This window comes from Protopterus annectens, chromosome 10.part0, assembly GCF_019279795.1.
Source record: "Protopterus annectens isolate FY-2018-M chromosome 10.part0, PAN1.0, whole genome shotgun sequence".
NCBI lineage: Eukaryota > Metazoa > Chordata > Ceratodontiformes > Protopteridae > Protopterus > Protopterus annectens.
The window spans coordinates 1,430,967,706-1,430,991,289 of NC_056744.1; the positions used below are offsets into that span (position 1 = coordinate 1,430,967,706).

Below are 23,584 nucleotides of genomic sequence, written 5' to 3' on the forward strand. Positions count from 1 at the left end.
ACCACATTCTTCCAGGACAGTTAATGGTAAAGATGGACAACACCACTGTTGTGTGGTACATAAACAAGCAGGGGGGTACCCATTCATACCCCCTCTGCAGACTAGCCATGGCTCTGTGGAACACCGCCTTGAGCTACCAAGTGCATCTACAGACTCAATTCCTGCGCGGAAAGCTAAATACACTGGCAGACAAACTAAGCAGAAATCTCATGGACCCACACGAGTGGAAACTGGAACTAAAGACTTTCAACATGTTGATAAAGAAATGGGGGAGCCCAGATATAGACCTGTTTGCCTCCCCCCAGAACTACTAATTGGACAAATTCTGCACAAGGACTCCCCACAAACAAGCTTGGAAAGTGGATGCCCTGTCCTTCAGCTGGAAAAAATCTGTCAGTTTATGCCTTTCCTCCTCTGCCTCTCCTCTCCAAAGTACTACTAAAGATCAAACAGGACAAACCAAGGATGATACTGATTGCACCAGACTGGCCACGCCAACACTGGTACCCTCTCTTGCACAGTGCGTCTCTGCTGGCACCATGACACCTGCCTCAGTCCCCTACCCTGCTGTCCCAGCAGGAGGGCCAGATTCTGCATCCTCAGCTTCAAACCCTGAACCTGGCAGCCTGGCTAATAACCTGATCTCTCCATCACCATCCCTCAGTAAACAAGTGTTGGATGTCATTTGAAAGGCAAGGAGGCCTAGTACTAGAAAATCTTATGCTGAAAAATGGGAAAGATTCTGTTCCTGGAACCAAACTCAAGGGACAGGCTCAGCAGCACCCAATTTACCCCAGATTCTTCAATACTTAATTGAGATGCTTCACAAGGGCCTTTCCTTTTCCTCCATCAAAATTCATGCCTCAGCCATTTCTGCTTATTACAACACAGAACCACCACTCTTCTCTCATCCATTGCTCAAGAAGTTCCTCAGAGGGGCCAAAAACTTAAGACCATCCAGGAGAGCCCCAACTACAGCCTGATACCTTAACTTTGTATTGAAAAAACTCACTCTACCTCCTTTTGAACCATCTGCAAGTGCAGAGTTAAAATTACTTTCTTGGAAAACTGCCTTCCTTTTAGCAATCACTTCAGCAAGAAGGATGTCTGAATTACAGGCCCTTATGGCAGTGGAGCCTTTCATCATCTTTCATGCGGACAGTGTGTCGCTCAGGGACCAGTCCCTCCTTCATGCCCAAGGTAGTATCCAGTGTGACTCTTAATCAGTCCATTCATTTGCCAACCTTTTTTTCTAATCCACAAATCAAAGGGGAATGGATACTGCACTCCTTAGATGTGCACAGACAACTTAGATTTTACTTGGACAGGACTAAACCTCAAAGGAAATCTGAACAGCTGCTGGTGGCATTTGTTGCAGGGGCAGAGGGGAAGGCCATTTCAAAGCAAACCATTTCTAAATGGATAGGCCATTGCATTCATTTCTGCTATAAGCACCATGGAAAACTTGTCCCACAGGGGATAAGACCACACTCAACCAGGGCTGCATCTACCTTTACAGCCTTTCTCAGAAGTGTCTATCTGGAGTTCTGTTCATACTTTCACCAAGCATTACCATTTGCCAGATTTCTCTAAATCCAGAGCTGGTTTTGCCACTGCAGTCTTGCAGGGCCTTATAGCTGGTCCTAATGCTATCTAAACTCCTCCTCCCATTCTTAGCGTTGGGAATCTACCCAAATGTGATGACTGCAACAGTGAAACACGAAGAACATAGTACAGTTGTGTACACTTACCATAAATGTAGATGTTCGAGTGTATTCACTGTTGCAGTCCTAGTTACCCTCCCTCCAGCCCCCTGACTTCTATTGACTATACCTCTATTCTTGTTTACTATGCTTAAAGCTTTTTGGTGCATTTGCTTTTTTGTTGGAGGTGTAACCTTGTATGTAATTGCTTCCCATTATGGAGACACCTGGCATTTGGGGCAAGAAAAACTGATGGTAATGGCTTCAGCTGCATGCTTTATACCCCTGATTACCTGACATCATGGAAGATGAGACAGCAACTGACGCAGGACCCAAGACTTTGATAATCTGGCCGACTGAGGGCTACTGCAAGCAGATAACCCAAATGTGATGACTGCAACAGTGAATACACTCTTAACACCTACATTTATGGTAAGTGTACACAACTGTACTTTTCTGCCCCCCCTCCCTTTTTAATCGTAGTGAAGAACCCTAGTGATGTCTTTATGTGGAGTCTGCATTTTCTTTTTTTATGCAGGTGCTGCAGAGTTTGCTTACCTGTAGAGCTATTTTTATGGGCACACTGGCAGCATTGAAAGCCATGACTTTTATTTATTTTTTAAGTTGCATTCTATTATTCTGCTCCAGAGAGCATTTTAGTGTTATGTAGTTGCCTGCAAAGTTTTATTAACACAGTCTGGAGTGAAGTGCTGCAGGGAATGTGAGTTTGTCAGTCTTCTCCCTGTTGTGATCACTCTACGATGCCAAGTAGGCTGTTCAATCAGCATGTTTTTGAGTAAGACAAGGACCAGAAGCCAGCTGTTTTTGTATGTACAATAATTTATTTTGTCATTTAATGTAGGGTTGGCCAAAGAGTGTTTTTGTGTGTGATTCTGCCTTTCATTTTGTCCTGTACATGGTAAGTAAACATAGACAGTCATTGTACTGATCACTGTTAAAGTACCCGTAGCTATACGGATTATACCCTGCGAAGGATACAACAGCTGACCAGCTTCTAAAGCTTCAGGGCAAATTCTGCATGCCCAAACTGTCAGGCAGATCCAGATGAGCTTGACAAAAAGACAAGATTGGGTGTCAAGTCCTTTAAATCTTCACTGCTGCCAAAGAGTACACTCTTATAAGGCTTTCAAGGATCAGCAGCCTGCTTTGTACTATCCTTTTGCTGGGCAAATAAGTTCCCTTTAGGGAGAAAACTTCCATTTTTTAAATATTTGTGTTTTGTCACTTTTCTTTTCTGGAAAGTTATTTGAAAGCTAGGAGTTTTGTGTTTTTAAAGGACTGTCACAAAACTGTATTATACTTTTGAATGGGAGCTCTCTTTTTTTCCTGTCAGTTTAAAAGTTGTGTAAAGTAACCAAAAGCCATTTTTTCTGTGGAGAAATTGAGTTCATTTTAGTTCTGGGAGCTGGTTAAGTGTTTTAAAGTGCTTTTCCTTGAAAAAGTGACTTTTAAAAAGTTTTTACCTGCCTTTGGTGTTTGTTTTCCCTGGGAAACAGCACAATTTTCTGCTTTTCCATGGAACAAACTACTGGTCCCATGATCGGTCCTTCTTCCAGCCAGAAAAATAAAAATAAAGATTAAGCAAGCACTTTGCTACCACAGCAGGCTAGCTATTTATTGTACCTAAAACCACTCATCTTTTACTCCATTTCCCTGTGGTATAGCACCTACAGCCACTATGGACCAGGGGTTAGCCACGTCTTCTGTGGCTCTTGTGGGTCCCTCTCAGCAGGCAAGGGAGAGAGACTTTTGTCAGTCCTGGGAAATGACAGAGTAGGCTTCCCTGTTGGGGAAGCTGCTGTTGCCATTATTAACACAGCTGGCCCACTTTTTCCTGTCATAACAAAACAGAAAACTAGGCATGTGTCTACTCCTCCTCAAATTTCTACAGACAGGCATAGTTTCCTGGGTGAGGGATGCAACCTCTTTTTCTGAAGAGATTCAAGATTCTGAATAGGAAGATGAAGGGACAGATACAGGGGTTTCTCCTCAGATTTCTGATTAAGATTCAATGGAAAGCTCAGTTTTTGATTCTCGACCAACAACCAAATGAAGAAAAAGTGCCCCTCCAACGGAAATAGACCACAGTCTATAAACTGAAGCACTTGGAGCCCATGAGCACTCGAACAGACTTTATTACATAAATTAAACACACTGTGTGTTTAATTTATGTAATAAAGTCTGTTCAAGTGGCTCATGGCTCCAAGTGCTTCAGTTTACAGATTGTGGTCAGTTTTTGATTCTCCCTGTGTGGGGGTTATCTTTCTCTGAGTCTATTGCTGGAATGTGCCAGTATTTTCAGTTGGAGAACACTGGCATTTCTCAGTATCTCAGAAAGTACTGTTGTTACATAAGGAATTTCCAGAAGCTGCACCCATTCCTCCTGTTCTGTCTGCTTTAGAGGATATATGCGTTACTGCTTGCAGTTTTCCTGATTATCAGCCAGCTACCCCTAAAAAGGCAGATATATTCCCATACCTGACCTAGTAACTAGAACTTTAGTTGATCCCACTGCTGCTAAACTCTTACAGTCTTACTGTTTCTGATAAAGATGGGATCAGGATAGGAAAATAAGTATGAGGGGGAAGTGTATACTGTAAGTTTGATTTTCAGAATTCTGAATTATCAGGCTCATATGTTAAGTTTGTTTTGACTAAGTGTGAAAGTATAAGGAATGTTTTATCTGCAGTTTCTTTTTGCGAGGAAAAAATCTGCTTTAAATAATTTAGTTTCTTCTGTTGCATATGTCACTACTCATTGTTTACAATGTGTGTCTGACTCTGTTGATGCTTCTTCCAGGGATATGGCCACTGGTTCTGTTTTAAGGAGGTTTGCATGGCTGCTTTCTCAGAACCTAGGTGTAATGATAAAATGTGATTTTAAATTCCCTTTTGGATAGAGGGGTTTAAATTTTCCCCTTTTGCTGCAGAGCTGATCAAAAAGTGTGATGAAAGGAGTTAGCTGATCCAGTTAATCTGGACGATTTTTCAACCTTTTTCCAGATTTTCTAATTGATTATCTAACTCTTCATTCAGCTTTACAATAAGCAAATAAACAATCTCAACAAAATAAAGGAAAACAAGACATTTAAAAAGAAATGGCAATGGTATTAAAAACAAACAAACTTGAACCTCCTAAAGTCGAAGACAGTTCAGCAAGTCTGAATGACTGTTCAAGAGATGGTGTGACACCCCCCCCCCCCCCTCAGCCCCTTTTGTTTTTCTTCCAGAAAATCTGACTGTCCTTTTTTCTCTTTGGCAACCGATGATTTTTTTACAAATGGGTTCTAAAGGTCATTCATCAAGGTTACAGATGGCGGTGGGAGAAAATGTCTTCTATCCAGGGGGGTATTCCTCAAGATCAGACTCTTGTTTGTTTTCTCTGGTTCTACATCACATGCTGTCTCATGGAGTGGTAGATCCAGTTCCTCCTTCCCAGCTGGGGAAGAGTTTTTTTATTCTAAGGTGTTCTTAATGCCAAAGAAAGAAAATGCTTGGAAACCATTTGTGGATCTTTCTTCCCTAAACTTGTTTGTGATAGTTCCCAAATTCAAAATGATGTTACTTCACAACGCTTTATCTCTTCTTCCTCTTTCAAGTTTCCTGGTTAACACTAGACTTAAAAGATGCTTATCACATTCCTCTTCATCCAGACTTCAGATGGTTTTTAAGGTTCTGTGTATCTGTATCCCAATATCAGTTCTCTGCTTTACGCTTTGGACTATCCACTGCACCAAGAGTGGTCTCAGTGTTTAGCTTCAGTTATAGCTCATAGCAAGCTAAAGGGTTTCCAGGTTTCTCCATAGTTAGATGTCTTGCTTATCTTTGCAGTCTTTTTCAAAGTGTCAGCAGTCTCTCTCTCTGTTTTGTGTGAGAGATCTCGTACACAAGCTGGGATTCCAAAAGAACATTCAAAAGTCTTTCTTGACTTCTTCATGCAGGATGGTGTTCCTGAGATGTCAAGAAGACATCATAGAGCTTTTCTTCCATAGAAAAAAAATAGTGCTATATCTAAATCTATTTCTAAGGTTTTCCACTCAGATTTTCGTCACAGAGAGAATACCTGAGGATTTTGGGTCTCATGATATCCCTGGCAAGACTGCACATGAAAAATATACAGTGGTATCTAAAGTCTCTCTGGTCTCAACACCATCACCCTTTGTTATTTTAAATCTCGGTACAAGGGTTTGTTAGAAGAGAAATTATTTGGTGGAGGCAACAGATATCCTTAAATTCAGGTCTTCCCTTCTCCCTCCCAGTTCCAAAGCAGTCAGTTACCACAGATGCTTTGGACTTTGCTTGGAAAGCAATTTCAAGAGTGATAAAAGTGCAGGACATGTGGGACACCAGGGGCAGACATAAGCACATAAATATTGAAGAGAAGCTTGCCTTTTTCAAGGCAGTCATCTCTCTGAATCATCATTGGTCCCCATGACTACAGTCCACAGTCATGTGGTACATCAACAAGTGAGGGGATCCAGGTCATACCCCCTTTATGGAGTAGCCATGTTGGTTTCTTACTCCACAGGCATCCTACATTCTGTCAGAGTAAAATTGTGTGCCTGCCAAGCTGAGCAAGACAAGGGAAGACTCTCATGAATGGAAATTAGATCAGGGGTTCTTCCAAGATTTGGTCCATCTGAGGGAAGTTCCTCTAGACCTTTTCGTCTCCTCTCTCAGCAGTTAACTGGCAAGATTCTGTTCCAGGTCTTAAGGCAAGAAGGCCTGGAAAACAGATGGCTTTTCTTCTACTTGGACAGGAATGTTCCTGTATGCTTTTCCACCCTTTCCACTAATATCCAGGGTACTTCTGAAGATTCAGAAGGAATGCCACAAGATCATTGTGTTGTCTTCCTTCTGCCCCAGGCAAACGTAGTTCTTCCTTCTATTGGAAGTGTCCATGGGCAGTTACCACAAGCTTCCGCACATACTGGATCTACTCATGCAAGAAAAGGGGTGTTTGATACACACCGACATCAGTCAGCTTCAGTTGCCTGCCATGATGATAGGGTGATAATTCCTTTTAGGCTCCTGTTTTCTAAGCATGTACAGCAGGTACTAATGGAGGCAAGAAAGTCTGCTACTAGAAAATCATATATTAACAAGTGGAAAAAAAGTTTTGTAGTTGACGCCAACAATGTAGCTAATACCAATTCAGGGCTAGTTGTTCTCTGGTTTTACAATATTTATGAGTTACTATCTCAAGCCCTTTCGTATTCCTCCATCTAGGTTAATTTATTGGCCATTTCAGCGTGGCTGTCCCGTAGACCCTCCTCTTTCAAAAAGCAGTCTCATGTCAAAATGTTTTTGAACAGGGTTTTGCACAACAGACCTCCAAGTAAACCAGTGCCCCCTCCTCGAGATTTTAATTTTGTGTTTGAGAAACTAAGACTTGGCTCCATTTGGACCTGCCATCCTGGCAAACTTGAGCTTCTTAACATGAAAACTATTTTTACTTTTGCTCTGACCTCTGCAAGAAGAGTATCTGAGTTCCAAGCTCTTCAACCATGTCTCGTTTTCCACAAGACAAGGTTTCTTTGAGAATTAATCCTTCTTTTATGCCTAAATTGGTATCTGAGTTTACTTTAAGCCAAGCTATCCATCTCCCCATTTTCTGTCATAAACCTAAAAATGAGGGAAAAGGATACTTCAAACCTTGGATGTTTACAGACAAACTCTGGTACTTTCTTGACAGCACTAAATCTTTCATATCTATGGATCAGCTTTCATTTCTTGTGAAGGTATGTAGTAGGGATAATCTGTGTCAAAACAGACTATTTCAAAACGGTTGTCTAAGGCTGTCACCTTTTGTTATACTCACCGTAACAAAACTGTTTTAGGAATGGTCAATGCCCACTCTACCTGGGTTTTGGCTTCATCTGTGTTTTTTTTTGGAAAGGGTTGGATTCTAGAAGTATTCTAGAAACTGCTTCTTGGTCCTCTGTACATACTTTTGCAAAGTACCATAAGCTTAATTCCTTCTATAGGTCCAGCTCAAGCTTTGCTAGGAACATTCTCTAGGGACTCCTGGACTCTTCTTCTTCCACTTCCCAAAATGTAGTTAGCTAGGGTATTCTACCCATATAGCTAAGGCTACTGCAGCAGTGATCAATATAATGAACACTGTACAGTTGTGTAAATTAACTTATAACAGTAGATGTTCAAATCATCATTGATTAGTAGACGCTCCCTTTCTCCACCCCCTGTTTTTTTTATGTGTTTTTTTATGCCAGGCTGGATGTAACCCATATAGCTAAGGCTACAATAGCAGTGATCATTCGAGTGTCTACTATTATGATAATTTTACTTACACAACTGTACTTTATTCATCCACTACTTGAGCGTATTCCAATAGAGAAGATCTGGTTTCTCAAGAAAACTGAATCGGCAGACTTCTTTCGATTGTGATATGATTGATTTACAGTGGGTATGCTGATTGAGTTGTCTATTCAGTGTGCAGTTTTTTGAACAGTTTAAAGCCATTGTTATATAGTAAGAAGGTAATGAAGGCTGTCGGCTTTCTGTGTGTTCTTTTTTGTATGTTGTACAGCTCTGTAATTTGTTGTCATTGATGTGCATATTTAATCTGAACTTTACAGCGTCTTGTATATGGTACAATATTCAGTAAATTTGGATTCTAAATGCTACCGTTATGACTTGCCTGAACCTTGTATTCAGACTGATTTTATCTGCATTATATTTGTGAAGAGCCTCCAAAGTAGTCCAGTATAGCACCATTGTAGTTTTATGTTTACATTTAAGGAAATGCTGCACACTGTATTTAAAATAAATCAGCAAAGTGTAAGAATTTATCAAATGCAAATTTCATTATTTCATCTTAAGGAACGAAAATATGGCTTTTCAACCATTACAACCTCTTCCCTCACCTAGTCTTGGTCAGCAGCAACCAATATCTTCACCATCAGGTACAGTATAAACCAGTTATACATAGTATTTGTGTGCTTGTCCGTGTTTGACTTTTTATTGTACCGTTGTTTTTTTTTTTCTTGTAATATTTTCACCATACTGACCTTGCCATTAAGTAGTTTTTTTTTTCACTGTGTTTGCACTTTTGAACTGTGATTCTATTGTACCACTGCTTAATTGAGCTGATTTTGCAATTTGTTGCACTTTGTTTGCTGTAGCATAGACTTGATTCAGATCTTTTGAATCTAGTTCTGTTTTGATAACTTGAGCACTAAACCAGGCTATCTTTTGTTGGAGAGAGTTCACCTGCACCCTTATGGCAGGAGTGTGCAGTTAGAACTCATTCATTTGAAGGTGGCTGAAACAGTCTCAGTTTTGAACATTTTTATTGTTTAAATCCATTTGTTATATAAGCTCTGCGTTAGCACGAAGCACACCATCGCTTGCTGCCTTGCAGATGTGGTTACTGTTGATGGTTACAGATGCAAACGTTTCTGCCTGCAAGTTTTCTCTTAGTATTTTGCTGGTTCTTCAATGGTGATTCTCGAGATTGTGCCTCACTAACAGGTAACAGCACGGATCTTACCCACTAGCCCTTTGTATTTTTGACCACTTTTCCTGTCCTCTACTTTATGTGGTCCTTCCAGTCCTCTTCCTGTTTCTGACCACATTAAACTTACCTAGCATTGTGGATGAACAATTTCCCACAGTTTCTCCAGCATGCCTGGTTGACATGGGCATCCTGAGGCAATGTAGCAATTGCCTCATATACACTGACACCCCACTTCTTCTAGCTCACACGAATTCAGTATGTGAGAGATGCACTTATATTAAGAACCTAGAATCCAGGCTCTCACCCACCAGTTAGTACGTCTGACACTAAGGTTGTCAGCATGAACACCACACCACCTGCATCAACAACACATAAACCTACATATGAGAAGATCCTGGCCAGAAGCTTACCTAAACACCAGATACCTCCCAAACACAAGCATACTTCACATAATACATTCACTGCAGAACATAGTACACATGACATCTTGCACACCAGTGTCTCATCAGACTAACCCCTAAGCCACAACACAAAACTAGATATCCTAGTCATAGGCAATGCTATTGGAAGACACACAGATGTACCTGTCACCAGGCTGGATAAGGAAAAGGTCACAGTCAGCTGTCTGTCAGGTGCTAGGATCCAAAATATCACACATGCACTCAAGTCTCTATATCCAATATCATACATCCAGATTGTATTTGTCTCATGATGTCTACATGGCATCCAAAGTGAAGAGTTGTATTTGCAGAAATAAACAGTTGAGAACAGTGGGATTTGTGTTTTCAAGACATTGTGCTTAGAAACATAGAAGAAGCCATCAGGAATGACTTCACTTTTTGCTTAACAGAAAACTTGGAATATCTGGATCCTGACATTTTATTCCTTCCTATAAGTGGAATATCTGATAAGTCAGAAATACACTGTCACATTTCTACATACTACTGGGGAAGAATATTTGAAGGTTTTTTAATATGTTTACCTTTAAGAGAAGAAAGACAGCAGTACTGTACAGAATTTCAGTAATTATTTGTGAGCCTAGAAAGAACTTGTTTATTCACCATTTGTACTTTATAAGGGCACAAGGTCTCATGCAGGCTTTAGAATCTTATGTTACTGAACTAAATAATCAAGTTAGTGTGTGTGAATTTGGAGAACTGTTTGATTCTCCATGTTTAATCATTTTTAATTATATAAGAAATGATCGGATGAGGGGCAGGCTGATAAGAGAAGCAGACCTCACCTTATCAGAAGCTGTCGATATTTGCATATGCATGTGAAATTACAAGTACATGATTAAAACAATCAAGGAAGGACATTAAAGTATACAAGATAAAATTTGAGTCAGACAAAAGGGCAAAAATGAGAATCTTACAGTGCGTTTTAACAGTAATGGTGCTGAGAAGATTGAGCGTGCACAGGAAGTGTTGCACTGTTGGAAGTCAAACCTCATGTTATGGATGTGGCTCTAATCACACGAGGAAATATTGTCCTACATTTAATCAGTTTTGTAGAAATTCTGGTAAATAAGCATTTTCTAAAGATGTGTAAAATAACACATTGTTGAATACAGAAGTGAAAGTGAGCTGTTTGTTGTTGAACTAAAAATAACTGATACAGTAAAGTTTCATCAGAGGCACCAATAAAAAATCCATTTTAAATTATTGTTAAAAATTGCTGAAAATAACATATAAAACACTGACTTTATACAAGGCATAGGTGCAGAATGTAATAGGTTCTGGTTCCTAGATTGGAAGACATTTCCCTGCAGTGCATTTTGCTGGAGACGCATGTCTGAAGTAGCATTCAGCTGCAGAGACATACGGCAGTTGCAAATGTCTTGTGGGCAAAGAGAAGCATGCAGCACCATGCCCACAGCTTCAATAAACAAGTGCATGTAGATAGGGGAGGTAAAGTGTTTTGCGCTTGGTGTACAGTATATGCTTATGTAAGTACAACATGTAAAAGTATGCTACAGCATAGAGGAAATTCTGCATGCTGCTGTAATCACACTTATGCTCCAGTATGTGTGTTAGGTAATGTTCCCTAAATTATGTGATGAGAGTAATGGTCCACACGCACCATTACAAAAAGCATTGCCAATTGTACATTCCATTTTCACGGCCACTGACATGCCCATTGGGCATCCTGCTGCTCCTGATGCCTGCCATACTGCCTGCTGTTTCTTGCTGCCTTGGAGGCCATGGGCATTATTTTCCCCCTGTACCTAGAAATAATTTTAAACTTTGAGAGCTAAAACAATGAAGTCTAAAAGGCAGAGAAAAGAGGGTAACGTACACTTTATTAACATATTCGGGGCACAAGGAAAGCAGTTGTCTTAGAAGATGCTGATGTGAATATAAAAACAAGAAATAAAAGACACCTTTTTTTAAATTGTAGCATTTTAAAAGTAATCCTGGTAATTTGTTTGGTCATTTGAATTGTAAACATTTAGAAATAATGAAATAAATGCATAGTATGTGTGATGCCCCACCACTGGACCAGTAATCAAGGAGCCTCAGTCCTCACCACTGGCAACAGTGGTGGATGTACACTGGGAGGATTACAAGTTATACGCACAGTGTTACCAGATGCAGCTCTCTACATCAAGTGCACTTTCCCTTAAGAGCACACAGAGACCACAGTCAGTTCAGGGATGGTTTCTCCCTCCTCCTCCAGATCCCCAGTAAGACTCCTCGCTGGCACAGCTATAGATTTGATTTCTTATCCAGGGTTCCAAGCCAAGTCCTCCAACACTCTCTCTGTCCAACCATTGCTTTGTGTCCCTGCTGAAGAAGCTGACGCATGCACTCTTGGAGATTTGTTTTATACACACACACACACACACACACACACGATAAAGGCTGGCACAGGTTTACTAGCTATGCCCCCTTCTGCCCAGACTATAAGGTAGTTATTACTGCCACCAGAACCTATCAGCTACTTTAAGGCCCTTAACAAAGGGTGTCCAATTTTACTGTGTAATGTTACTATTAATATAAATGGTAGTTTGACCAAGAGCAAGGCTGTTTAGAGTGGCCTACACAGTGTCACCGAATAAATATGCAGGAACTTAAATATCTCTAGACAAATCAGCCACAATGAAAGGTTTAAATACATTTAGTAATAAATAAAAAAGAAAAATACTTTATATATTTACAGTGACTTCAGAGTTCAAAATCACAGGAAATGTTTACAATAACATTGCAGGACAGTCTTAAATAAAGAAAAACATCTAAATTAAGCTTTGCTATATTCCTGACTTTATCTAAGAGAATTACTATACCCTGGTTAACGTAAGTGCAAGGCTGATGTGTGGTGAATGGATCTTGTCAGGTCCAAGACAGGATACAAAATGGTCAGTCTCTCACAGAGAGTTCTCAAATTGATATCTCAAATATTGCTGCTGGGATAGTTTGCAGAATGACATCATTTCTTGTCCTAGTTCCCAGACTTAAAACAACCATTAATGGCAAAGGCTTTTCCTCAGATCTTTGGCAAATGGTGGAAGTCATAAAACAAAACACTTCCAAGACAATACAGAAAACCTCTCAGCACAGACTCTGTGTTTCCTTGCTGCCATAAAGTAATTTAATTTCAGCTATTTTTCTAAAATTTACTAGACTGAGGCTTAACGTCCTGTGTTCTAGTTTCCACTGTTAAAATATATACATCTAAACACTTACAATAGTACATGTACATTTCTGTTCTTTTCCAGTAGGGCATGCTGTAGTTACATTTTATTCTTTTTGCAAAAACGTTTTTTCAACACATCTGTACAAACAAGTTTGATATATACATGACATACAGTCCATACCCCTCAACTGTACAGATTTTCTCAGAATGTCCAGATTTTTACCTCAAATTTTTGGTGTGTTCCTCTTAAAATTTGAGGTTCTCTTGCAAATCGCTGGCCAATTATTGAGGTTTGAAGTCTGAAAATATTGGCAGATATTTGAGTTTTAGACTTCATCTCTTTCAGAAAATTTATGCTAATGCAAAACCTGTTAGTCTATCAACTTTAAAGTTTGTAAGAGCAATATTTAAAAAGTTCCCCAGTTTTTGGGCCTTTGTCTCCCCATTATTTGTGGCTTTGACCAGATTTCTTATGCTAAGAGATTGAGAGGTATGCATACAGTTCTGATACATTTGTAACACAGGCATCCTGTATACATCATGTTGATAGTCACAAATGACATATAATTAATTCACAAATAACATATAATTAATTACAAAATTCCAAATAGCTGGGCTGATAATATCCCCTTTTCGTGACAGTATGAATGCAAACAGTTTGTGTATTCCAGCAAACCTTTATTAACAGAAGCTCTCACAGAAACATCTTGAATAATTTTTAATAGTGTAAGATACTTAGCAAGGGTATCCTTAACAGTGTTGTTAATGTACATTTAGGCTTAGGAATCTTTCTTTGTTCCAGGGAATAGCTCATCTCCACAATCTGAGACTCTTACCTCACGTTGTCTGTTTAGGTTAGGGTGAAGCTTTCACATCTCTTTCACATAATGTTTCCCTGTTCATTGTCATGAGAACCAATCCAAGTTGCTCTTATCTGTGGTCAAACCCTTCCATTCAACGTCCACACACCCTTCTAGTGTTTTCTCTTGAACGTTATACAAAAGGCTGATGTCTTTCCCCTATGTGCTGTCTAGAACTGCATGCAGGATGTTGTGGGTCATACCAGGGTCTGATAGATTTGGTGCATTACAACTTTGCATCTGGATTTGTGTTGCTGTGGCCCTTTCATTCATTTAATATTGGTCTGATCGAAGTGTGATAAACTACTTTTCGTGCTGTGTTGGTATCAGGGTCCACTCCACCAGCTCATATTTTATGTCAGGGCTGCTTTGGCTTAGTGCAGTACTTCTCATTTAACCTTAGCTGCTATATTTCTGCCCACTGGTCAGATTTTCCAAATCTTTCCTTAAAAGCATCCCATCAGCCTCCACTGAATCTCCAAAGAGACTGATCCTGTTTTCATATCCCTGTAGCTGCGTCTTAGATAAATATATTGAAGGGTACATGGTACAGAACCCACCCTGTCCCTGAGGTACTCATGTAATCACTTCTCGTACATCTAGCATCCCTCTTATTATGACCCTGTTGTTTCCTACTGTCTGGCCAGGTCCCAGTCCATCTCTTTTGTCTCAGTCCTACTGACAACCCTTCCATTTATCGTAGCAGCCACTTGTGCATAACCAAGTCAGAGGCCTTGTTGAAGTCTCCATGTCTTTCAGTTACTACATTGTCAAGTTTCTGTGCAACCCACATCATAAAACTTTATTATGTTTGATTTTCAATTTTCTCTTCACAAAACCATTTTGGTATACTGCTTTTTTTTGTCCTGCAGGAAAGCAGCCATCCTTTCCGTAAGGATTTTTACAATGGCATATGACAATTGTTAGGTTTACAGGCCTGTAGTTCCCCGGAATTTTCCTGCTTCCCTTCTGCCATTTTGCATTAGAGCACCACTCCTGCAGCTTTCCGTATTCAGGCACTTGGTTACTGGCCAGTGATCTGTTGAAGATTACTTTCAATGGATCTTAGATGCACATTGGCCATTATGACTTCCTGGATTATTTTTAGGCATGTTTAACATGTGTTTAATCAGATTGAGTTTTGCTTTGTATTTCTTTGTATGCATGAGCATCACAGGTAACACTAATCCAGAAGTCTGAGTCATAGCATGTGACAACAGAGTAACAACCTAATCATACTGCATTTTCAGGTCCACTTGTAGAACCTTGATGTTTGTTTTCACTGTGTTTTATACTAAAGATACATTTTGTACTAGACTTTCAATAGAATCAGTGATGCATCAGGGAAGGGAACTACTAAGTGATGTGCATTGCTTGTTTCAGGAAATGTTGTTTTTGAGTTCGAATTTTGTTTCTAAATTATTTATTCAGTATAGATAACAGTCATTCCCTGGCTAAAAGCTTCAACAGATAAAGAAAACAGTAGTTGAATGTAAGAGAACAATCAAGGTGCTAAGCTTTGTTGAATTAAATAAGATATGTAAGATGTTCATTTCATTACTGTGATGTGTGCTGAATCCACTGTCTGTGCTTTTTACTAGGAATGGTAAAGAGGTCCACTTCTATGTCTTTCATGGATGGATGTGTAGGAACATGGCCAAAAGAAAAACGGTAAAAGAAGTTTTTTTTCTTGTCAAAATTTACAACTTTTTCATCATGTTATTAACTATTCTTTTATTTTCAGTGCCATGCAGCTAATTCTAAAATTACCTGGGACTTTCTGCGTTGCGGGTTTCCTGAATTTGACTATAAGCCTAGTTGCAAGAGTGATGTGTGGGAATGTGCTCCATTGTACTTCTTGGTAGTGGACTGAAGTGTGCTTTTTCTGACCTCTAGAAGTGATTGGGAAAGGGTAATAACACATTCATTATATAAACAGGCCCTTACTGTGTGTGGTTCAGCAGATGGAAGTGTATGTGTCACTACTTGGGAGAACAATGGGAGGCCATAACTGAAAAAAGTCTTGGCTTCAGAACAATTGAGGTTTCTCCCACTACCCTCTGACCTCTGTTTGACAATGAATGGGGGTGAGGAGATGGAATAAATAAACAAGAGTCAACAACTAGAAGTCGACAGGATTGGTGTGAGCAGCAATGGAGAAAAATAAACTATAGTAACCGGTATTGTGGAACATATAGTTTACTGATTTAATGACATTTTGACTTAAAACCTTTGTAAGTGTCTTTTTGTTGTTAACACGGGGATATATTTAAAGTCATTTTCCTTTGCTTACCTGTGCTACCGATTGCTGTTTGAGTACATCTAAGTATTGATAGAAGTGGAATATCTAACTTGAATGTGTTTGAAATCAAATGTTTGCAATGTTTTGCTGTCCGTTATAATTTGTCTTTTTTTAATTATTGTTTGGTTGTAGGTCATCACTTCATGGAGTTTCTTTTGATATTACCTTTGATAAGGAGGACACAGTAAAGAAAGGTGCACCTCAGAAAAGATCGATGACCAGATCAGTCAGTAATGAAGGCTTATCCTTGAATTTTAGCAACACACCTAGACATTTAAGAAAAAATATGTCATTCCAGCCATTAAATGGCCAAACTGAAGCAGAGGGGATTGCTGAAGAAGCATTCCCTGTACATTATAGAGGCACTTTGCCTCCTACACCAGTTTATTCTGAAGGCAGAGCAAGTGAACAAAATAAACATATGCTTCTAAATGGACCTTTGCAAAATGCTGACATTCTAGATGACATTGATAACCAAATTGAGACACCAAGCATTGAGGAGGCTTTAAAAATAATTCACAACCATCAGAAAGCTCACAGAGTTCAGTCTGAACCTCTTACCAGTGGCCATGATGTTTTTTTCCTTCATTCACAAATGTTTGAATCCACACCAAAGGTAGATCAGCTTGGTGTCATTGTTTGTAGCCCAGATCCAGTTACAGACACAAAGGGTGCTTTGAGCCCTGTGACTGACAATACTGAAGTGGACACTGGTATTCATCTCCCTTCTGAAGATATTCGAGAATCAATGGATGAAGATTCCTCATTGAAGGACTACACTGTAAGCATGGATTCTGATGTGGAGGATTCCTCAAAGTTCCCTGCAGATTTTGAAGTAAGATCCTACAACAACAACAAGGAATCTGTAAGTCCTTGTCCAAGCTCTCTAAGTGCCAAATCACAGGCTGGAAGCACTGCATCCTCGAGCTCTGGGGTTAAGATGACTAGTTTTGCAGAACAGAAATTTAAAAAACGAAATCATGCAGATAGGAGCAGCGGAAGTAGTTCTCAGAAGACAACCCCAGAAAGTTCAGAGCTAAACATTCCTTATGTTCTTTCTATTCCTCAGACTCCTGAAGTAAACCCTGTTTTCCCTGGAAGAGATACTACTCATTTGTTAGCATCTGAAATGGTACAGCTACGAATGAAATTGGAAGAAAAACGACGCGCAATTGAAGCACATAAAAAGAGAGTTGAAGCTGCTTTTACAAAGCAACGAAAAGAAATGGGCCAGACAGCCTTCCTTACAGTGGTGAAAAAGAAAGGTGATGGAGTGTCACCACTTCGAGAAGAAGCAGTTGGTGCTGAAGATGAAAAAGCATTTGTTGATGGGAAGCTGTCTTGTAATGTAGATGGCAAGGAAGACAACAGGAGGATAAGGAAGTCAGAGGAAATAAAAGGCAACACTGATGTTAATCATGTCCGATGGCTGAAGTCACCAACTACTCCTGTTGAGACTGAAAAACAATGGAATTTGACAAGTCCTATGGATGAAATGCCTGGGGAGGGAGACATTATGGAGTATACAAAATCAATTGAAAAACTGAATTCAGCTTTGCACTTCTTGCAGAAAGAAATGCAGCGCCTTTCTCTGCAACAGGATATGTTAATGCAGTTAAGAGAGCACCAAGCTTGGGTAATTCCACCTTCTCAGCCTTCTCCACAAAAACAGGTGCGTGACCATCGCACTTCTACTGGTTCTGTAGGGTCTGTCTCTCCTAGTCCATCAATCACAGGAGAATCACCCCGTCCCTCTCACCGAACTGTTCAGCCATCTGCTAGGAGGTCTGCTTCTTTTTCATGTAGATCTTCAAGAACTCCAAGGCCAAATGAACTTAAATTAACACCATTAAACAGAACATTAACCCCTCCCCAGTCTGTAGATAGTCTTCCTCGTCTCAGGAGATTCTCACCTAGCCAGGTTCCCATTCAGACTAGATCTTTTGTTTGCCTTGGAGGTGATGGAGAGCAGACAGGTGCTGGACAGCAGACATCTAAACTGCAGAAAAAAGATAATTGTAATTCACCTGCAGAGGTATCTCCGGATGAGGTCTCACAAGATGAGGTGACTGTAGTACTGCCTCCACAAAAATCTAAGGAACCAGAGCTCAAGCTTATTGAATCTAAAGTGTCAGAGGTGTTGGCCCAACCAATAGTGGAGACTGTGTGCCTCACACCAAAGACTGACCTGCCAAGCCAGCCTGTTGAGCAGGCTGGTAAAAGCGCTAACTTGATTGAAGTCTCTCTGTCAGGCTTGCAACCACTGGAGGGACAGGAAGTGCTGGATGAAAAAAGTATTGCTGAGGACATTGGAGAACAAATGGAAGATGATCAGAAGTTATGTTGTGGATTCTTCTTTAAGGTAAATGCAAGGAAATGATTTCTAATATTCAGAAAGATTTGAACTTGTGTGCCGTAACTCATAAAAGCCATTATGTAAACATTATGATAAGGACATAAACTCATTTTCACTTTTTCTGTTACAGATAACTTTGAGTTTGTAGAGAACTGATTACTTTAACAGATATATGCTTGTGTTTCTTTTTAATGTGCCATGTATTAGTTTAAGGGTGTGCCCACTTATGCAACCAGCTTTATTGTACGTTTTTTATATTTTTCCCCTAACAGATTTGTTTGTTTTTCAATTGAATTGTACAAGTTATAGGCCACATAAAAGGTGGGAAAAGTTTTAAATTATTTATTGTGGTCTCATTTTTTATATCACAAAAACCTGGCATTTTAACAGGGGTGTTTCTTTCTGTATCCACTGTACATATCAGGAGAGGTTTAAAGTACAGAAGTATTCTCTCTGCTTTTGAGGTAGAGCAGTCTCAGGTTCATAGTTCATATGTGTGTGTGTGTGTGTGTGTGTGTGTGTGTGTGTGTGTGTGTGTGTAGCATATCTCTCAGTCTGGAAACATCATAAATCTGGACAAAGGCCCATGAAAAATAGGTACAAATCTGCAAGCTAATTAACATAAAATGTCCATACATAGTTATGTAACCCCCCCCCCCACCACTTCAGTGGAATTGTGGGATACCAACTTTCAAACTTAAACTGAAGAACAGACAACCAAAATCTGGCCCAGCCCAGACCTCTAGTAACTGGTAAGCATTTTTTTTAAATGTGTAGCAATGATGTTCACTGGGAAGGAAGAAGATGATGAACCTTAGGATTTTGTTTTTGGTGACTTGCAGTATGTGGGTTTTGTGGTAAAAGTAGGGCATTTAACGGAAGGCAATATTTTAAACTTAGCAAAATAATATAGTTTGCTAGGACCTCCAAAAGTCCTTCTCCATGGTCTATTGATCAGTGCTGTAGCTTTAGTTTGTGGCTTTGTGCTGCCGGGGCTGTCTGAGTTTGCCACCCTTCCCCCCCTCACAAAATCGTGGTCGAATGGGGCCCCCCATATACAGCTCTCCCCCCTGCAGCCATTCCAGTGTCCCATTACTTGGCTATTTCACCCCATTTACCATAATCTCTGTAATGTGCATACTGCTTTACTTTTACAATGATTATTTGGAGTTCGTTTAAAACTTTTATTTTACATTTTATAGCACAGACACTAATAGACATCTGCTAAACAAAGCAATACAGTGTCACAATGAAAATAGACTTAGTATTAAAACTTCTCTAACCTTGAAACTCACATTCATTAAAACAGCATTGAAAACCACATTCAAAGAAAATGCATCTGGATAAAGATTACCTTTGGGCTGTTTTCAAATTATAGGCCCCTTGCACACGAAACATACATGTGTTCTTTGATGCACCTTACTGATTGTATTAAATTACATTCCTTGTATAATACACCACACTTGTTAGAGCGCATTTTAAATTTATTGTTTTGAGCATTTTTACAGTAAGCAATGAAACAAAATGGATGAACCAATAATGACAAAACTGCCCAATTCAGAACATTTGCATCATAATATTCTACTCATATTTCTACAATCCACCAGCATCAGTAAATATGCTCATTCTCTGCAGAAATAAAAGTCATGTAAATAATTCCACATTAAAGAGATTTGTAAGATCTGTAACTAATGAAGAGATTGCTACTAGCAAACAACTTAATATTTTATTGTTTCATCTACAAATAAAGTGCTTGTTGCCCTTGAGGAATAAATTGCCTATGTTACATTAAAAAATGATAAGCTAGTAATATTACAATAGGGAATTGATGGCAAACTGAAAACAGGTTCATAGTTACTAAGTATCTTTGCCAAAGAAGACATTCTCAGGACTGCAACATCCACCCCCTTTAAAATACAACACAGTACAGTATTAACAATCTATCTCTATCCTGTCGGAGTAGAACCCACAGCCCTCTGCATCAAAAGAAAGTATTCTACCTGTTGTGCTACTAACAACACAAACAGACTTGGCATAAGCAGCATTAAACTTCTCTCCCCCTGAAGAACTATGCAGCACAAAAATTCTGGAAAAAGCCAACATTTATTGGGGGGGGGGGGGCAAAAGTCCAAAACCAGGGACAGATTTTAAGCATTGCTTGTATAATCTTAGAAATGTTGCTAGAATAAAATGTTTTGCATTATCATGCATTTCATGAAAGATAGGAAGACTGAAACTTAAATGGCTATCATTATTTAGTGAATTCAGTTATTACTGATTTTCCAGAAAACCACAAATTTTAAGAAGAACAGAGCCAACAGACCAAAAGTATGAGTCAAACATTCCAGACATATGGTTAACTCCTTGAATCACAAGTGGTGGTGGCATGGGTAGAGAGTTTAGGCTATTGGTCCTTGTACCTAATGTACAGTGTTTGAGTCTGAGTAAGTGTAACCAGCGGTTACACCTAACGGGGGCATTTTCTCGCACACACCCTGTTCAGTAACAGTAATCACATTTTCCTGCAGTTAAGTAAAAGCACACACATGTATGTGTGTTTCTCCTGCTTGCAGCTGCTGTAAAGTAATCACATTCTCTGCAGCTGTTAAGTAGTAACACTAAGCACACACAGGAAATAAAAGAAGCTGTAAACACACACACGTATGTTTCTCCGTTAAGTAAAAGTAATCAAATTCTAAATAAAAGAAGCTGCTAATCACATAAAAGGTAACCAAAGCCTGCAGCCATTAAGTAAATAAAATAAGCTAGTAGATTTTTACCTGGAGGAGGAGCTGAGCAGGGGAAGAAAGATGTGATGTGCACCAGTCTGCAGAAGCTGACGTCATGCATGAGATTACTTCATGAGTAAAAAACAAAAAAAGAAACAGGAAATTAAGGGAGCCACATGGGAATTTGTGGCACCCCAGTATTTTGCCCTCAAAACTGGTATTTACAGAGGAATTCGGTATGGTTGAGAGTTATAGTGTGTGTGTGTGTGTGTGTGTGTGTGTGTGTATGTATATATATATATATATATATATATATATGTGTGTGTTTATGTATAATATCTATATATATCTATATATATCTATATATATATATATATATATATATATATATACTTACATACACACACACATATATATATATATATATATATATATATATGTGTGTGTGTGTGTGTACAAGTATGTAAATATCTGTATAGATGTACACACTAAGCAGTTGTAAAATCTGCCATTTCATTTAACCAAATCAGTGGCACGTTTCATCATAATTACCCCTATTGTTTTTACAAGGGGTAAGACCTCCTTCCCTTCACCTTACACATGTATTTTATATATACTCTATAGGAAACCAAAAAGTAAAAAAGTCACACAGACAAACCAATTAGTAAAAACTACAAGAAAAACGTAGTCAAGCTAGAGTTTTCACTGTGCGATACCTTAAACCTTGCGGAATAGAGGCCCATGGGATATATGCAAATGACTCCTTAAGGGCATCAAGTGTTTCAACTATATGGCTTCTGAATGTCCATGGCTTTTTACTTTTTCTTTTTAAATACTTTATGGGCACATTCAGGCCAAGAAAGCCAAATGCCACTTGCTGTGGACTTACATATTTCAGACTTCGTATGACATCATCAGGACAGCACAAGCAGGCTGTTAGAATATACTCTAGAAACACAGCGTCTTTAAACCCAGCTGATGTCCATAACAGTTAAGGTTTCTGCAAAATATCCCAACTAACAAACAAAACCAACAAGTAAAAAGGTCACACAGACAAACCAGTTAGTAAAAACTACAAGAAAAACATAGCCAAGCTAGAGTTTTCACTGTGTGAAACCTTAAACCTCCTGGAATAGAGGCCAATGGGATATATGCAAATTACCCCCTTAAGGATATCCAAGTGTTTCAGATATATGGCTTCTGAATGTCCATGACTTTCTACTTTTTTTTAGGTCTTTATGGACACATTCAGACCAACAAAGACAAAATGCTGCTAGCTGTGGACATGGACATTTTGGCCTTCTTATGGCCTCATTAGCACAGCATAAGCAGACTGTTATAATGTGTCCATAAAGACTTAAAAAAAGGTAAAAAGCCATGGACAGTCTCTTAACAGACTGCTGCCACCCCCACCCCTGATAACTGGTTGTGGATTATGAATATATAGACCTCTATACACAAGAAATGTGGATAACAGTAATGATAGCACAGAAACATAAAAGGATGGCAAAAGGGGAAAGATGTGCTGTGTTGATGCCATGGTTGCCTTTACCTTCCAGAATTAAAGCTGGAGGTGTATATCTTCAGAGCAAGGTGAAAGAATGAGGTACCCTTGTAAGTTGGATTCAAGTAGAGGACGTGGATGCCAACAAAATAGCACTAATATCCTTATATATATATATATATATATATATATATATATATATATATATATATATATATATATATATATATCTATGTGTGTGTGTGTAAGTATAAACCACAAGGAAAACCTGTTTTTGTGGAATGAAGTTGATGTCTTTTGAATTAGGAAAAAAGAACCATAAACTGAAGATAAGTTCTTTTCAAACTTCAGAATGATTAACCACTTAGTATTTGTTGAGAAATGGGTACTAAAATTGAAAATAAAAGGTATTAAATAGTTGAGTCTTTCAGATCTAAGTCCAGTGTACATGAAATGCAGTATTTATTTCAGCTGATGTCATAAATGTAAACCATAGGCTACTTGCCCACCATATCATGTGATAAGTCTCATCTTCCACACTTGTTCTGCATATTAACTCATACTGTGTAGTTAATTGGTTAAATTTAATATGCTGTATCCCTATCCTGTGTTGCTAGTAGGAAAACAAAGCATTTTTATGTCAGTAAGTATATGCCTCCACTAACATTTCATCTTATCTCTGACAAGATGAGATATTTGCCACAGTTACAGTATTACAATGCTAACAAATACCAAACACACACTCAAGATATAATCCTTAAGTATTATAGTTTTCTAATCATAATTGCAGCTAATACTGTCCTTTCTGGGAACTCTGTCTGATCCAGTGGTTGGTGTATTCAAACCACCAAAGCATCAGGCTGTTGCAACATAAATCCCAACAAATGACTGTACTATGAAGATCCTTTTCCATTTCTGCGATCTTGACAGACTGGTGAATGTGCAACTATTGCACTGTCTGACTGTTGTAATAACTGTCATTGCTATGGACTGA

At 39.1% G+C, this 23,584-nt stretch overlaps 1 protein-coding gene across 4 annotated transcripts in view; it reads left to right on the forward strand.

Moving 5' to 3' along the window:
- The window catches only part of CAMSAP2 (calmodulin regulated spectrin associated protein family member 2), a 1,491,011-nt gene that overhangs the window by 1,248,011 nt on the left and 219,416 nt on the right, over positions 1-23,584 (forward strand). For all 4 annotated transcript variants that reach the window (XM_044086048.1, XM_044086049.1, XM_044086051.1 and 1 more), the window contains 3 exons: positions 8,567-8,649; positions 15,301-15,370; positions 16,134-18,363. In XM_044086048.1, coding sequence (XP_043941983.1) covers positions 8,567-8,649; positions 15,301-15,370; positions 16,134-18,363 — 2,383 coding nt within the window. The remainder of the gene's footprint in view (positions 1-8,566; positions 8,650-15,300; positions 15,371-16,133; positions 18,364-23,584) is intronic.